At 46.5% G+C, this 18,144-nt stretch overlaps 2 protein-coding genes across 2 annotated transcripts in view; one reads left to right on the forward strand and one right to left on the reverse strand.

Annotated features, from left to right (window-relative positions):
• The window catches only part of FASN (fatty acid synthase), a 101,376-nt gene extending 96,339 nt beyond the window's left edge, over positions 1 to 5,037 (reverse strand). The window contains exon 1 of the mRNA XM_055697817.1: positions 5,019 to 5,037. The gene's annotated coding sequence lies outside the window, so the exon portion shown is untranslated. The remainder of the gene's footprint in view (positions 1 to 5,018) is intronic.
• Positions 957 to 13,681, forward strand: SLC16A3 (solute carrier family 16 member 3). The gene is made up of 5 exons (XM_055697835.1): positions 957 to 1,092; positions 8,192 to 8,433; positions 8,926 to 9,069; positions 9,464 to 10,231; positions 11,588 to 13,681. Exons 2-5 carry the CDS (start codon positions 8,211 to 8,213, stop codon positions 11,872 to 11,874), a joined length of 1,422 nt encoding a protein of 473 aa, XP_055553810.1. The 5' UTR covers positions 957 to 1,092; positions 8,192 to 8,210; the 3' UTR covers positions 11,875 to 13,681.
• Positions 13,682 to 18,144: the final 4,463 nt, after the last annotated feature.

Genomic DNA, 18,144 nt, shown 5'->3' on the forward strand with positions numbered 1-18,144 from the left:
GACTGACCCCCGCCCTCGCTACAGCCTCCTTGCAGGTAGTTGTAGAGAGTGAGAAGGTTCCCTCTGAGGCTCCTTTTCTCCAGGCTAAACATCCCCAGCTCCCTCAGCTGCTCCCTATCAGATGTGTGCCTCAGCCTCTTCCTCAGCTCTGTTGCCCATCTCTGGACACGCTCCAGGACCTCAATATCTTTCTTGTAGTGAGGGGCCCAAAACTGAGCCCAGGATCCGAGGCGCAGCATCACCAGTGCCGAGCACAGGGGGACAATCATGCCCCTCTAAACTAGGTTGGGTGCTGTAAGCACCCAGGGGAGTGGGGCACCAGCTGCCAAACTGCCAGGCCCTGTGGGGCCCAAGCAGTGTTACTTTCTGTGCTGTCCATCACAGCTTGCATGGGTGCTCAATAATAGCAATATCAACATACACTACGTTTCACAACTCGGCGTTTGTATGGACAGCAGGAGAGGCGCAGCAGAGTAGCACAGGGAGCTCGCTGCACCTGGGCGCAAAAGGAGCGACCCCTCGGGTGGGCACGTTGGCAGGCGGGGCTCCCTCGGCAGGGGCGAGGAAGGAGGCGGTGAGTTGGCTGCAGGATGCACAACACCGCCATCAACATGAGGGAGAAGAAAAGCGCCTGGAAGCCCTAAGGGTCCTCCCTGTGGATGCGACAGCGCGGAAGCTGCGCGGCTGCCCTGGAGCGCAGGGAGTGAGCGCGGAGCGAGCCCGGCGGCCGGCGCGTACCCGCACGCTCAGGCCCGTGTCCGAGGTCCCGCTGGGGGCGGCCGGGGCCGCGCTCCCTGGGGCAGCCGCCAGTCCCCCCGGCCCCGGCCCCAGCCCCGGCCCCCGGCCCCGGCGAGCCCCCGCGCCCTCCGTGCCCCTGCGCGGGCGAACCTGTAGCTGCGGGCTGGCGGCACGTGGCGGCGCTAGGACCGGGCGGCCCCGCGCGGCCGTGGGCGGGCCCAGCCGCCGCCCGCCGGGGCGCTCCGCCGCCGGGGCTCGCAGACGGGCTGGGGCCGGCCGGCGCGGGCGTAGGGGGGAAGCGGTGTCCGACGGCAGCGCGGGCATCCTCGGGCGGGGCCGCGGGACGCGACTCAGGTACCGAGGTGCGTGCTGCGGCGTGTCGGGCTGGCGCACGGTGGCGAGCGCCGCGGGGAGCGCGGGTGTCCGGGCCGGGGGCAGCGACCCCGCAGGCCGAGGCGAATCCCCTCATGGGGCTGCCGGGGTCGGCGGACGCGCTCGAAGCTTTGAGCGAGCGCGTCTCGGGCGCCGGGGGTGCGGCGGGCCTGGCGCCCCCACCCCCCTTCGCAGCTGCGTTCCCGCCCGCGCGCGGCCAGGCGGGTACGTTCCTGCCCGGGAAGCCGCGCTGCCACCGTGCGGGTCCCCTCGCAGCCGCCCGCCGGGCAGCCCTGTCCGGGTGCCGAGCGGTGCTGGCGGCCGAGTCTCCCCCGGGCGGTGCCTCCGGGGTTTCCTCCGGGGCGCCCGGGTTGCGGTGCTGCTGGCTCCGGCGCTCGCACGGTGCCGCGCCGGGGCTGGTGAGGCGCCCGCCAGCGGGGGCTTTGTGCCCGCCATCGCCGGCTTCAGACGGTACCGGGCGACGAGGGTCCCCTCGCTGCCGCCCACTTCTCCTCGCCGCGCGGAGCCTCGGGCGGAGAGTGCTGGCCGGAGTCCCCTTTTTCACAGCGGTGCAGCCCGGCCCCGCCACAGCCAGCGACGCGCAGCCGGAGGGACCGTCCCCTCGTAAAGGCATTGCGCAGCCCCGGCCGTGAGCTCTGCTGCTCGGGTCTGCAGGCGCTCCGGGGACGGCGGGCGGGACGGTGCGGCCGCCCCTCCGACACCATTCGCGGCGGCGGGCCGGGCTCCGCGGGAGCCGTCTCGGACCCGGGCGGGCGCGACGGGCCGTGGCCATTGGCGGCCCCGCGACCGCCACCATTGTTCTGCTGACCGCGGTCCCCCCGCGGCATCTCTGAGGAAGAGCCCCCTGCTGCTGCTGCTGCTCCTGTTGCTGCTGGCCCTCCGCGCCGGGGGTCTCGCCCTGCTGTGCCCGGCGAGGGGGCAGCGCTGCGGCGCGGGGTCCCGACCCGCGGTTAGGAGCGGCCGCGGGAGCGCGCGGGGCCCGCGGGTACGCGCGCTTTCGGGGTGGAGCAGCCGGAGAACGGTTTAGCTGGGGATGTCGCAGGGTGAAGCACGTACGGTGTTGCGATGTTTATTTCAGAGGGAGCGGTAGTTTGCCAAGGCGTGGCAATCCGTTTAAAAGCGTAGAGCTGAGTCCGTTGGTACAGTACACCTGTTGTGGTTGGGTCAGAAGTGTAACTGGAGGTACGTTATAAAAATAATAAGGTGGAGGTTTTAAATGGTGACTGAAGTGGGAATTCCCGTATCTTGATGTATGACACCATGTTACACAGCAGCACAGTCCGAAGAAGTTGTGTAAAATGACCGCCCTGGGCAGCCGATCTTGCCCCACCATGCGCAGCTGCTGCGCTATCCTTGCCTGAGACACTGCATGCATGCAAGCCAGCACTTTGTGGGTCAGGGCAGTTCTGCAGTATTCTGCAAAAATCAGCATGTATGTCCAGCTGGTGACAGGACCGGAACCTGAACTGGTGTTTCTCTAGCTCTGTCACTTCTTGCTTTTACGCTGTACAAAATAAGGACACTACTATAAACAATTGGAAAGAATTTCGGTTTTTCTAAAGCTCTGACACGCTGCAAAGCCACTGTAGCTGCAGGGCTGAAATTAATTTTAAAGATATGTGAAGAACGAATTGCAAGTATTCAACTGAAGTTGGGATTCTGCAACTTCTATTTTTGAAAGTGTATGGAAAGCGGCCAGATAATTAATGTGCAACCGAAGGCATGTTTGTCACTTTTCCTGTGCACACAGAAAGGGTACATGCTGTCTGGTCTTAAGGTGCTGCTGTGATGCTGACATTAATGCACTTACAGTAATGGATGTGGTATAAAAAACCTCATAAGCTTTAGAAAAATAAGTTAAGTTCTTCAGAAACCAGGCACTTGGTGCAGAGAGTAACTAGGGAGGTTGACAATGCTGTTGTTATAGAACTAGTATACTTGTTTCAGAGGTGGTACTTGAGAAGACTGAACTGTTAGTTACTGTTGTATTTGTAATTAAAAGAAAATAGTCATGCAAGCATTTATCTCAAGATTAAAAGAGCTGTTTCTTTCTTGTTAAGAAGAAAGCCACATTAATTCTTCAAACAAGAAGTTAGCGTGCAGATCTATGGCTTATTCTTTTGCTTATAGCCCAGTGTAAGTTAGGGGTACTTGTTGGTAACATGCTCATTATGGGGGGGGGAAGCCACTAAGAAACCAAAATGATAATGTGATCTGATTTTCCGAGATAACGTAAAGAACAGAGTTCTAACATTTTCATTACATAAATAATAATAATAATAATAATAATAATAATAATGAAAAAAAAACCAACCTGCAACTCCCCCTGTAGAGCACTTCACCCAGATAATAGGACCTCCACTGGTTAGTATTATTAGTATTACACATAAAGTTGCAGTGTAAATTTACAGTGTCATTGCAGTCTGCCAGTAACTTGTGATGTACGTTACTGCACTGAAGCAGTGAACACTAAAATGGTTTGAGGCTAAGTGGGCACTGGAGGTTGATTAATAGTAAGTATTGGTGTGGAACATCACCTACGGCTACAGGTGGCACAGAATCACTGTATAATTTATTGTGAGAGTTTTGAGAGAGGGATGAAAGAATGGTGAAGGCTGGCAAACCCTTAAGAAAGGCAGCAGAACAGGAAAACTGTCTCTGATAAAACAGAGGAGGCCAAAATGGGAGAGTGAAAGTCACTGCAGGGTCTTGCAGAGATGATGGGAGTTCAGGGCAGGCATGGGTAAATAGGGTAGTGATTTTGTAGGTAACAGGAATTTGCAGCAGCCTTTGGAGATGGACACGTAATTCCACTGGCTGATATACAAGCAGGTAAGCCACAAGAAATGCACTACTGTGTCATACAGTGGCTCATCAAAATGGCTTGTACAAAGTACCTAAGAATGAGTTGTAATAAATAAAATTCAAATTAAAGATACATGCATTAGTGCTTTAGAGCGTCAGGAAAGAGTTAAAGAGGCAGACGTAAGTGATATCAATGCAAAGGGTAGTTGTTTTATGTGTAGAGGGCTATCACCATGGTCTGGAGGGTATTAAAATAAAATTAGTTTTGCAGGAGCCATTTCCTGCAAAATTTTAGTAGAGTTGGTTAGTCTTAGGATTCTTCACTCAAAACCACAGATAACGTAACATCTTTTGTTTAGTCTGCTTAGATGTTGATACATTTGGGCAAATACAGGAGGTTTATGACTCCTATTAACATAGTAGCAGTCTATGCTTTTCAGTGTGTCCATACTTGCAACGCCCTTTGAAGAGAGAATCATTATCCTCTTCATTCCCACAGATAAGAAAGCGAGGGAGGATCTTTACATTGCTTAGCTTAGGCCATCTTCCTCATTTTCTAATTGTATGGTTCTCAGTCTAGTGGGGTTCCAGACTGAATTCCAGTCTGACCTGTGTTCCCTGTGTGGAAGTTAGTGTTTTATTCTTGATAACAATTATTTATTTCTGTTGTCGGAATTCACAGTTGGGTAGATTTCTGCCATAGTAGAATCAATTCAGGAGAAGTTTTAAAGCTGTATAGGTCAGCCTGCTGGCTATAAAGTGCTGCTGCGTGGCCCACTGGCTAAACACCGATATTAGGTTCTTGCCATATCTGCTCCTTTTTGTAGTGCAAATGCTCCCCTTTAATACAAACTGCATCATCGTAGCAAGCAGCCCCCACCGCGCTACCGGCAGCACCTAGCATCCTCCCAGGGAGCCTGTATTAGTTGCCATGGCAACGGAAGATAATCTTGGGAGCATGAAACCCCACGGATTTAACTACATTTGCTCCTTTCGTTTTACGCTTTACCAGAGCAAAAACCCGTTTATGACGGGAGGAATCTGGAACAAGCACTGACAACCCCCGCGGGGGAACGTGCGGGGCTGAGCTGCGGCCGGGTCAGTGTAGCCCCTGCCCCGGGCAGGGCTGGGCCGCGAGGGCGGGAGCGGCACCCCCCGGCCCGGCGGCCTGGGCGGCATTATAAGTCAAAGCGCTGCCTGCGCGACCCAGCTACGGCGCCGCCGGGACTCCGGGCCGGGGGCGCGCGGGGGGGCACTTAGTGCTGCGTGGGGCCTGCGAATCGAATTGCGATGCACGGACGGCTCCGGCGGGCGGTGCGGTCGCGGTGCGGAGCGGAGCGGGCTCCACGGGCACGGCGCGAGGCCCGGTCCCGGTGCGTGCGCTGATGGCGATTCCTGGCCAAACGTGGCAACAGGCACGACGTGGAGGACAGTAGATGGACGTTGCTGTCCCCAGGAGCTCACTCTTACGAGGTGCCGGGGGCGGGCCGGTCCCGGTCCCGCAGGGGCAGCGCCGCGGCGGGCCCTGAGCAGGGCGGGCACCGCCGCCCCTCAGCGAGCCCCGCCCCGCCCTGCCCCGCCCGGGCCGCCGCCGTGCGGAGGAGCCGCGCGGGGCGGGCGCTGCTGCAGTTACGGTAGCGCCCCGCCCTCCGTCGGTCACGTCCCGCACGTCTCAGTGCGGCGCCTGCCAGCGCGCGCTGCCGGACCGCCCCACGTCACAGCGGCGGGGTCACGCGGGGCCACGGAGGGCTGGCGGGGCGAGGGGGCGGTGGCGATGGCGGCTCCGCGCAGGCCCGCGGCGAGCGGGTGGCTGGGCCTCATTGGTGCCGCGCTTGCACCGGGCCCGGTGTGCCGGCGGCGGTGCGCGGTTCCTGCCCCCTGGCACTCGCACTGCGCTGCTCTGGAAGGGACAAGGTCGCTGCCAAGCGGCTCTTCACGGCGACCCGTCCCAGAAGCCCCCTGCCGCTTGTGGGGGCGTGGGAGGGCTCGCAGCCGGGGCCGCCCGAGCTCGGCAGCCCCCGCGGGACGCCCGTGGGCCAGCCCGGGTGGGTGCCCGGAGCCGCGGTGCCTCCAGCCCGGTGAGCGGGCTGCAGGCACCGCCGGCTGCTGTGTTTCGGCAGCATGCGCTCACGTATTGTTACTGACCTTGTGCTGCTACTAGGTGCTCAATACAAAAAGAATAAAAATGACACAACCCCTCCCCCACCATTTTAAGCATTCACTCCCAACAAAGCCATTTGTAAGCAGCGGGACTGACAATTCCTCCTGTCCCCTGCACTCCTTCAGTTTTACGCCTTATTCCCGTTCTCTGTACATGAGCTGAGATACTTGGCTTGGCATTTTCCCTATTACCACCAATATTGCAGAGCTACCAGTGTCGTGAAGGTTTACATTTTGTGCACCTACTCTGTGCTGTCAGGTTACTGCTTTAAAAACAAAACAAAACAAAATCCTTTTTTGAAGAATGCCTTTCACCTTGTATTGTGCAGAAGTTACTGTGGAAAAGTTTTGAAGGGTGGCCAGAGGCCAGTGTCGGGGGCATTGGCAGAGATGCATCTTAACACCTGCATATAGTGACCCAAAGCCTGGTGCAGAAACTGCCTAGTCTAACAAGTAGTGATTTTCTCAGAGCAATCTGCGAATCAGCTGTCTGTAGTAGCAGGCAACTGTACATCTAGTTTTATTGTTTAACCATTTTAGGTTCTAGTTGTATGGACTTAAGACAAATTGTTTTCTGTTTATATTCAGTTCCCAGAAAACAAGAGGTAAAGGCAGTAGTATGAGGCTTACTGTCCTTGTGCAGCCCAGGGTAACAAAGCAGCTGTAGTCGCAGCCAGGTTTAGTTCTGCATCATGTATATAAAGGAATTTCCTCCAAGCAGTGGGGATGCTGTTCTAGGTGCCACAGTGAGTACTTCGTACAGGCCTAGTAACAGGCCGTGCATTGTGTGGTCAGTGTCCAGACAAGTTTGTATCAGCTAGATAGTTGTGCCGTACCTCGTCTGGTTCTGAAATGGAGCTGTAACAGTTACATAGACTCCCAGTGCACAGCGGTCACTATGCAGAGCTGTACTTCTGAAAGCAGAAGCATCCTTCAGCGATGAACAACTGTGCTTGCACTCCTCTTTTAGGTACTATCAGAGAGAAACACTGACCCAGCAGGAGTAATCAATTGCATTGGAAAGAAATGATCAATTTTTTTTGCATGTAAGATTTAATGTATAACGTGTTTGAAGCTCACTTTAACATTTTCAAGACTTCTGTAATACACAGATCCTACAAAAACCTAACTGCTGTGATGCAGTACCTCCCTGCACTCTTCACATGCAGGGACACTTTTATCTGCCTTTTCAGTGTCTTTGCCCCCTGCCCAGCATTTCTGTCTTACTTGCAGTATTCCTGACTAGTACGTAGAATTCTTACAGGAAGAGACCTCATTTTTTAGATGCAAAGGCAGTTGTGGCTGCATATGGAAGTTGTGAACGATAACATTCATAAAAAAGAAATTAAAACATTTTACTGGTAATGTAATAACAAGAATATTAGAAACTATTTGCTTCAGGCAGTGATACAGAGCATTGCTGCAGTGACTAACTCCTATCATCCACAAAAATTGCCTGTGTAGATTTTCATTGCAGTTTAGCTTGCTTACTTGATGCGTGAAAACTGATAGCTCATCAGAAGCTCAAAGGGATCTGCCTATCTTTTCAAGATATTGGTGCATCAGGGCTGTATTGCTGCCCTCATTAGGGAACAAAGCCTGGGTGGTTTGTCCACAGTTGCCCAGTATACCTCTGCTGCACCAGGATTTTGTATCCAGGTCTCTTAAGTGAATAGTCCAGCAGCTTCATATAACAAGGTCTTGTAACAAAAATCCCACAGACCTTAACACAGTGGTTTATCGCATATAGTCGATAAACACCACTGCCCTGAGCTGCTGTAATGGCCTCAATTTTTCTACGAAACAGTGATTTGGTTGAAATCCAGTTCTGACTCAGAATGCTGTGAGGGGATGTTACTGTAAAATGCAATGCCATGCCTCATTTTTATGTTTGTTCAAGCTTTGTAAGGACTAAACCCGAACAAGGAATAGTTAAGATTGCACTGCATCTTCAAGATAAGATTTTAATTTAAAATCGTCCCGTATCTTATATGTGACTTCAACTGTAGTGCAATTTCTGCCTGTTTGGGTTAGGTGGTTTGAGTTAGATAATTGTCCCAGTGTCTATAGACTGTAATTGCTTTTTGTTTCTTAGGTAACACTTGAGCCTCGTCATGGGAGCCGTAGTAGCTGATGATGGTCCATCTGGTGTTAAAGCCCCTGATGGAGGCTGGGGCTGGGCTGTCCTTTTTGGCTGTTTTATCATCACAGGATTCTCCTATGCATTTCCTAAGGCGGTCAGTGTCTTCTTTAAAGAACTTATACGGGAATTTGGTGTTGGATATAGTGACACTGCATGGATTTCCTCCATTCTGTTGGCCATGCTTTATGGAACAGGTAGGTAGTTCTCTGGTTTTGAAACAGTATTGCATCACACGATGATGTTTGTAAACCACACAGCCATTTACAGCATGAATCACAATAGCGTATCATTACTTGTGTGCAAGTAAGGCATGCCAAAGAAGAATTACTATTGATCACATAAATCAAAAAGTTATTTAAGCCCATCCAGCTTGTATATGAAATTAAATCTCTGTAACTCAGTAGCTACTGAAGATGATGAAAAAGAAAAATTGCGTGGCACTCTGAGGATGAAAAGGATATAGGTATTTGACTGTAAGGAACACTCTTCTGGATTGGCCTGACAGTATGGACAAAGTACAGAAAGAATCACAGAATCGTTTAGGTTGGAAAAAACCTTTAAGATTATTGACTCCAACTGTAAACTAACACTGCCAAGTCCACCAAAGAAAGGCAAACTGACATACAATCAATTGCAAAAACTGGTTTATCTTAGCAGCTGTAACTTGCTCTGCTCTTCTTGCCTAGGTCCACTCTGCAGTGTGTGTGTCAATCGCTTTGGCTGTCGCCCTGTCATGCTGGTGGGTGGCCTTTTTGCCTCAATGGGAATGGTTATAGCCTCCTTCTGCACGAGCATCGTTCAGATCTATCTAACTGCAGGTGTGATTACTGGTAAGTAGTGTGCATAGCTGAAAATGAGTTAGCTAATGTCTTGGCTTTTGATCGAAGTTTTGTTTAAGTGACAAATACCTAAATCATCAGGATCATCTAAATGGGCTTTTATAAAGATGGTAGATAAATATGGAATTGAAGTGTCATTTATTTTTTTATGAACGTTAATTTTTCTACTATGTTCAATAGCCACTGCTGTGATCAGTGAAGTGTGACCATAAAGTACAAGAATATTAGGGAGGTAGAATGCTTTTAAAAATGTTATCTTAGAAATCTTTTGTCCATCTGAAATAAAACTTATCTCTTAAGTAATGAATCAGAAAAACTGTAATTAGTATTTTTTAAATCGTGATATTGTAGGCCAGTATTAATTTTCACGTACCCTCTGTTACAGGTTTGGGTCTGGCACTGAATTTTCAGCCTTCACTTATCATGTTAAACCGATACTTTGACAAACGGCGGCCCTTAGCCAACGGGCTGTCTGCTGCTGGGAGTCCTGTGTTCCTTTGTGCTCTCTCACCATTGGGGCAGATACTACAACATGAGTACGGCTGGAGAGGAGGATTCCTTATACTGGGTGGGATGCTGCTCAACTGCTGTGTATGCGGAGCATTAATGAGACCTCTGGAGCCACCCAAAAAGTCTGAAGCTACCAAAGAACCAGCTGAGAAGAAAGCAAAGAAAAAACTTCTGGATTTCAGTGTGTTTAAAGATGGTGGTTTTGTAATATACACACTGGCAGCATCTATCATGGTGCTTGGCCTCTTTGTTCCCCCAGTTTTTGTTGTGAGTTATGCCAAGGATTTAGGGTATCAAGACACCAAAGCAGCTTTTCTTCTGACTATTCTGGGATTCATTGATATCTTTGCCCGACCTGTATGTGGAATGGTAGCTGGTCTTAAATGGGTTAGACCACGCTGTGTCTACCTCTTCAGTTTTGCCATGATTTTCAATGGCTTTACAGATCTCATGGGTTCCATGTCTGTTGATTATGGTGGCCTGGTGGTCTTTTGCATTTTCTTTGGCATTTCTTATGGAATGGTAGGTGCTCTTCAGTTTGAAGTTCTCATGGCTATTGTTGGTACTCAGAAGTTCTCCAGTGCTATCGGTTTAGTGCTCCTGGCAGAAGCTATGGCTGTTCTAATCGGTCCACCATCAGCGGGTAAGTAGTCATTTAGTTCAGAATTCAAAATCATTTGCATTGCATTCATTTACAGAAATTGTATGATAAGGGAGCAGAGGAAAAGACAACATGAGTCACTCAAGAAGTGCATATTGCACTAGTGCTGCACATGCTTCAGTGAATTTCTGCAGTTACAATCTGAAATAGTCCAAGATAAATCTTTTCCTTCTTGGCTGTATTTCAGGATTGGCTGAAGTGCCATCTGGAGACGCTGCTCTTGCTCCACTGAAAGCCTACACTCTTATTAGTAGATGGCTAATATTGTATGAGATGAGTTTTACGCACAGACACACACACACACACACGCACAGTGAATAACTTCTGTGAAGTTCAGACCTCTTTAGAGTGGGGATTCAGAATATGAAACCTGTCAATTTTCTTTGGAAAGTACTAGGATAGATTCTCTATACCCATGGTAGGTTTGGAGGAGGAAGGAAGATGTCGGAAGGAAGAAAAAAATTTACAAGGAGGACTATAAAACTGGACTGTTCTAAGGAAGGTAGACTGCTTCTATTGCACGTTTCACAACCCAAGAATAAGGGGGCATTAAAAAATAATTGAATTCACATTAATTTGAATTCAAAATTGCAAATTAATTACTAATCAAAGAACATAAATTTTACAGACCCTGAACTGGGGATTGGACAGAGGGAACCAAAACCACACCAAAACCACACCAGTTCACTGCCATTAAATGTTTACTGTTTATACCAGACACTAGAAAGCATCATGTCTTTACTGTGACAGAGCCCCTCATAGCACAAACAGTCCTATGCACTACTTCCTCTTATCTCCAGCTTTGCCAGAGACATTTCCTTCACATGCTGCCTCCTGTTCTTTCACCTCCACCAAGTCCCATGAAAATTTAACTTGCCTAAAGCATCAGAATCGGTCAGGTACTCCAGACCAACCTTTAAAAATTGCGTCTTAAGCAGACAGTGCACTGCCGGTGCAGGAAGGTAAATGAGACTGGGAGCAAGAGGAAGCTGATGGTACAGATCCCAGCCATGGATGCACACATTTTGATCTGAAATACATGGCACTTATCTCTTGCATATGAAGGCTAGGCTGGTTTTAGTCCAGTTGAATTGCATGACTGTATTGTGTGCAGGGGAGTATGTGTTTTGGGATGTGATATAATGTCAGTGAAAAACTGAAATGAAATAACTGAGAAGTATTTTGTTATGAACTTGTTAAAATGCCATTTCAAAAACCTTGCTTAGATAGTCTTGGTGCTTCTAAGACAGGAGTCATTTAAATGTTTAAAAGAAGCAGAAAAAAAGTCATTGCAAGAGAATCACTTTTGTTATTTACCTGGAATGTTGTCTTTTTCAGGAAAACTCTTGGATGCAACAGGGAGGTACATGTTTGTTTTTATTATTGCTGGAATTGAAGTTACCACATCAGCACTTGTATTGGCCTTGGGAAATTTCTTCTGCATTAAGAAAAAATCAGAAGAACCATGTACAAAAGAAGAAGCAGCAGAAAGAGAGGAATTAAACAAATCTGAAGACAAAATGCCTGAAGATGCCAAGGTGGACTCCATTGAAGTGGAGCAGTTTCTGAAAGATGAGCCTGAAAAAAATGGCGAAGTTGTAACAAACCCAGAAACGTGTGTGTGAGCATGACAGGAAACCTACAAAGTGTGTAGAAAGAGTTTCAACACTATTTATTTTAGAAATAGAACTAGCTTAGGGCTGGGCCATCTGCTTTATTAACTGGAGGCTAGTCAGCTCATCAGGTCTCTCTGGAAGCTGCCTTGCTAGAAAACCCTTTACCGGAAAATTAGCTTTATCAGTAAAAGGTGGAGCATTGTGGTTTTACTTTTTATGTAAACTAAAAAGCTTTTGTAAACACAAGTAGAGTTTTGCTATGCATCACCAGAAACTGCTCACTTGGAAGAGGTATAGGAAGAATATATTTTAAGAAAATGGAATTATATATATGTTTTCAGACAATATTGGTGAAATCGCTGTATTGTGTGGAACGAGTTTGAGATGGGAGAAAAATCTCAGGAACTTAAAGGTCTCCAATAGGTTTTTGAATTTCTTACTTTTTTAGATTTTTAGATTAATTGGCTCAGCCCTTCTTTAATTTTGATAATATCTGTTACTTTTATTTATGTAAATGTATTTCTGAGTTTTGTCTAAACCTGTAATCTTTGTTAATTATCTGGAAATACTGTACATGGAAAGGCACATTACAGATACTGTCCTGAGCAGATCACACAAGTGGTAGTCCAAGGTAGGGCTAAAAGAGAAGAAAACAAGCAGAACTGGTCCTGACAGACCGTAAGCAACGTTAGCCTATATTTACATACGTGGTTTTCAGTATGGTTTCCCTGCAGCGCTGAAAAATATTACAAGTAACGCGGATACTAGGTTTAGTAGAGTCTTCTGAAAACGTGTCCATTTTGTATGTAAAAGAAGCAGCATAAGTTCCCAGATGACCTATAAATCAGAGTGGGTAGACTTAGGGATTGAACTATGTTTCAAGATATTTTAAAGCCAGCTTTAAAATGCAATGTTAGCAACACAGGAAGGTCTTAATGTGGTAGTTTTTTTTTTTTTTTCATTCCCTATCCTTTTGCTTCATCTGTGGAAGTTCAAGGTGCCATTCTTGCTGGTTGAGGAAATGTGCTGTAACTGTTATCACATGTGTGGCAGCAGTGCATAAGGATCAATTGAGAATGGGGTCAGCTCTGCTGCTCGTTGCACAAACTGAACAGAGAGTCTCTGGCCAGTCTTCAAATCTTCTCTGACATCGGTATGGAGGAAGGAGAAGAAACAGAAACAGATCAGACAAGGCAGTGACAGGACATTTGAAGAAATGCAGAAAGGGAAAATAGTAATTGTGAGGACACTGGGTAGAAAGGGAAGGTAAAAGGAAGCATTCTCTAGATTTTTTTTTTCCCCACCCAAACACATTCAAGAAACACAGTCTTTTATATGCATTCATGCTACTGCAGACCACCTTTCAGATGTGTTTATGAAAAGCTCTCTAGGCTTTGTGATTGCAGCAGCGGTCTCCAAAACAGACTAATTGTGACAGATTCAGTTTCCTTGTTGGTAGCAAAGGAATACTGGCCTTCAGGTGCCAAAATTGTTCTGCTTAGTAACTTAAACCTAAAAGACTCTTAATTCCTTAAAACCCTATATCCCTTTTAAAAAGACACCATCAGTTGTTTCATACTTGACCATTTTAACAGAAACATACAGTGAATCCAACAAAGTGCCAAACCCATGAACCATTCCCCAGTGGAACTGTCTCAGATAGCAGCTTCCATCCTGAGAGTTTCTTCAAATGGTTTTGCATTGTTAGGACAACCCTGCACAGAAATGGAAAAGTTAGGATCACGATGGATTTTTCTGAGTGATTTTAAAAAGAAATGGATGCTGCACTGAATAAACTGTTTATTTTTATATCGCATATAGTGCTGGGTTACTTTAAAAACTTTCATTAATTTAGTGGCAGGAACTGCACTGGCATGTCCTACTTACAAGAACTCAAGTCACTGAACATAGCTCCAGTTTGCTAAAGACTGAATCAGTACTTGGAACACAACACTGCTAGGTCCACAAGGTAACCATATGAAAGGGCAAGAGGAAAATGGAATCCACAGATGGTTTTATGAAATCCCTGGAGGCTGCTTCACATGATATGTGAAGGCCTGATATAGCTTTCAGGTTGGAGTTCCCCGTTCTGTTTCAAAAAGCAAAAACTAGAAACCTTCTCAAAGGTGAATTCAGATTCTCAAATAGCCATTTTTGTCTTCCTGTGGGTTTAGATCACCTTTGCTAGGTAACGCTATACTGTTATCGCAGAACTAAATAGTTATTCTTTTGACCTCTGGTTTTGGCACAATTTTAAGTTTCCATACATTCTGCAAATCATCTAGACTGTAGCATCTCAAAAATTTGTGCTTATCCTACTGGCTTCCAGACTGTTTCATTTTCCTTACATGACAGCTTTTCGGTTAAGCTGGAAACGAGAAGTGTTACATTAGAATTTTATGCGATTGGGGCAGAAAAGAAAGTTACTAAGACAAGGGAAACACAATTCAACAAGACACCATAAATAATTTCTAAAGTAAATCCAGCATTCACGGAAGGTGCCTCATTGGCCTATACAAGTTCATCTTGACTCAAAGAGGAACTATGAGTAGAACTGCCACTGCTCCTGCGCTATTTTCAGCACAGACCTACCAATGGACTGCAGTACTTATGAGAGCAGGAGATACCTACTGCATGAGAGAGGTCAAATGACAGCACTCTTCCATCAACTGAGAAATAAGAGCTGGAATTTACTTTGCTAAGCAGTTTTACGCAGGCTATAACAAGCGGCATCCACAAAGAGATGAGAAACTCCTAATGCAGATCTCTTGGCAACATCAAAACTGGCAGGCCTGAGCACTTCTGAGTTCTGGAGCCAGCGAAGCTCCCTGTTGCCATTCGCATTCAGGGGTGACGTCCAGGTGTGTGCTAGTCTTCCAGTCCTCCTTCCATTCAGCTGCCTTAATTTTCTTGGAAAGAGATTGACTATGCTGATGGGAAGGAAACCTCCACACATGCCAGATCCTCAGCCTGGACAACTGTAGGCCAGTATGCTAGGCTGTGCTGAGGCACATACCCAGCTGCTCCCACAGACATGGCCACCAAGGCCTTTAGACAGAGCTCCTGTTTTATAGACCCCCCTCCTTCCTACCCCAGGGTGTTTGAAAAAAAAAAACAAAAAAGGCAAGCAGCAAGTCTTTAGGTTCCCAGCGCTGCCTCAGAACACCAGCTAGGAACTTAGGTATAGAAGGGGAGGGTGGTACTGGAACCGTTTCTCCTGGCAAGACTAGCCTGGCTCCTTGTTGTAACCCTGCTTATTGTAAATTCTCAAGGAATTGCTTTTAAACCCCTCCAGGTATTTTGGTACAGTATTTCTTTAATCTCAACACCACTGAGATCCCCTTATGAGCAGTTTGTGAGATGCACTCTTTCATGCATTTTGAGGATGTGGCATGGTTGGGAGTCATAAAGCATTGATAAAGAAACACCAGCTGCCGGGGGACACAAGCAGAACAATTCCATGCAACATGGATGAACCTTTGTCTAATCTTCACCTGGTTAAAATTTTCTTATTTGAAAAAAGGGAAAGGGAAAGGGAAGGCAAAAGCTGAACTGCCAAGCATCCCAAAGATAATGTAATTTGCTCTTGCATCATACACTACTGGAAAAAATGTAATTTCTTCAGACACATAGTTCATGAACTGTTTAAGAAGCCTGTGAGTAAAACAACTGAAAAACACAAGTGCAAAAAATTCAGGTATAATACTATAAAACAGCTGAAAGATAGTTTTCATAGATAATTTCTCTGGAGCTAATGAACGGTCTTTTAGCATACAGGCTAGCATAGTTTTTAAAGCTTTTTAGATCTTTGTACATTCTATAAATAGCGTAGGGATTTATGGTTAAAATATTGTATGTTTGATCATGTAATGGATCTTAGACCATTAACTTCCTAATGCAAGGAGAGGGTGTGCATATAAATGCCTGTAACACACAGAGAATATATAAAGAGGTGTATGCATATATATATATTTATATATGTATCAAACATGCAAAACACCCAGTACAGTAGAGACCGTTTGCCCATTCACTAGACAACAAGTAATGCAGGGTTAAAGCTGTTTCGTTCCTCCTCCTATACAAAGATACCTTTGCTTTTTCATAATTTCTGAATAAAATATCTTGTAGCTATTTGGAGCCTAGAAGATATCAGCAGAACTAAAAACCTTAAAGCGATGCAGCTCTCTGTTTGAAATCATAATCATTTTTCTCCAGTTCTTAAATACATTACAGCAAGCCTTCAGCCACACCTGCTGCTACAGCAGCTAGCTCCCAAAAGTTGGTACTTGACATGGTATGAAGGTATGGTGTCAAGGCGTGAAGGACCGGACAGATCTCGTGCTTATTGATATTAAATCCCATCCAAACAAATGTGTTAGCCAATGTAAAATCATTCTCTAAGCAGAAATTAAAACATTCCCCTAACCAAGCAATCAGTCTTCAACACGAAAATCCAAAATACTCTCACACATGCACCTTTGTTAACATCCCAAAGAAAAGCTTCAGCTAGGTAGGCAATCATAAACAGAGGGCTTTCAGGAAAACACCAACTCTCACATGATACAGGGGTAAGTACTGACTTGTATATGTGTGTGTCTGTCTCTCTGCCATGCTTGTCTTTAGGATTATGGGAGTATGACTTTGTTTCTTGTTAATGCACTTTAATGTAATGTTGTACATTTATTTACGCTTAGATTTTTTTGTTTTTTAATGCTTTTCTAGTAAACTGTTGCAGATGTAGCGAATAAATATTTATTTGCTTGTCAAAAACCGTGGGTCTGAGAAAATAAGCTTAGGAAAAATAACTTTAGCACCCAGATTTAGAAAGTGGCTTTCACTTGCACATGCTCAAATAGCTATACAGAAGCAGAGAAGAAAAAAAAGAGGGGACACCAAGCTGACAGGCAGCCAGAATTTGATGTGGACAAGGGGACTGCTTTTCCCATGACTTACGGTCTGGCCAGTCTGAAAATGGAAATGGGCTCCCACTGTAAACAACCCTGAAGACTGTTCTAAAGCACCAACTAATTTAAAGTAATATTAATTTTGTGGTGCTCCATGTAGAAATTATTTTCCTTGTTCTCTAAAGAGTACTCCAGGTTTTGTTTGCAGGTAGTTTTATGAACTACTATGACTTACAAACCCCCCAAGTATTTTCTGTCAGTACTGACCTGTCAGCAAGCAGTCTTTACCATCAAGTAAAGAATCTAAAGAACCTTTAGAATCGAAAGCTCCTAAGAAAACATAGTTTAAGAATACATTTATGGCGGAGTTTTTTGGATCCTATGATGCCACAACTAAGACTGGCTCTTCAAGGTACAATCTCAAGGCTACACCCAAGTGAAGCAAAATTAGTCTTTTTGATGTTCCAAGAGCTACATTTTGCTATCTAGAGGCTATCTAGAAGGCTCACAGCTATTTGTGCCTAATTCTAAGTACCTCTGCTGAGAAATTTTTGAGAAATCCAAGTTCAGCTTCAAAAGTTTCTGTGTATTTACACTGAAAAGATTGTAGGTCTAGCTTACATAAACCCCCATGTTTGCATAAACAGATGACTACGTTTTCTAGGCTAGTTTAGTTAAACTGGTAAGACTTAAGGTGTCATCACCACCGCTATCCTGCTGGCCAGGTCAAGCCATATGCTGCTACAGGAATGAATATGGGTGGACTGAAATGACAGAATTTATTAGCGTGCAGTCAGCACATCCTTGTGACAGAAAACCAGAGTTAAATCTTTAACTCTGGTATTCTGAAAGAAAGGTGTCAGGCCATTTGCTGTGGAGGGAAACAGGCATGACCTGAGCTGCAGAGCTGTTGCTCCCTGCTGCTGAACCTGTCGAAGGAAGATAACCCACCAATATATGAAGAGGAAACAACTTTTGACAATAGCAGAGGCACTGCATATGAGAAGCAATGGCTTTGGAATATGATTTTAGCAGCCTTCTCAACGCTTCTGGAATAGATCTCATCTTTGTGCCAGTAGGAAATAGGCACATCTACTGCAAAAGTCAGGGCTCTTAAGAATTACCATCTTAGTAACAGTCTGTGAGATCAACCATCCTGCATTTGTCTGAGGAAGTATGAGAAGTTAGAGGCAGACAGTAAAAAGCTACTTACCTCTAGCTACATGCTGCTTATTCCTTCTCTGATCTCAGTACCTGCTTCATCAACTCCGCAACATTCCAGCTGGGAATTTTCCTCACTATCCCTAGATGAATGCTTTGGAGCAGTAAGAAATGATAGCTCTTGCTCTTCTGACTCTTCATCTACTACTGTTTC

Source organism: Falco cherrug, chromosome 1, assembly GCF_023634085.1.
Source record: "Falco cherrug isolate bFalChe1 chromosome 1, bFalChe1.pri, whole genome shotgun sequence".
In the NCBI taxonomy this organism is placed as follows: Eukaryota; Metazoa; Chordata; class Aves; order Falconiformes; family Falconidae; genus Falco; species Falco cherrug.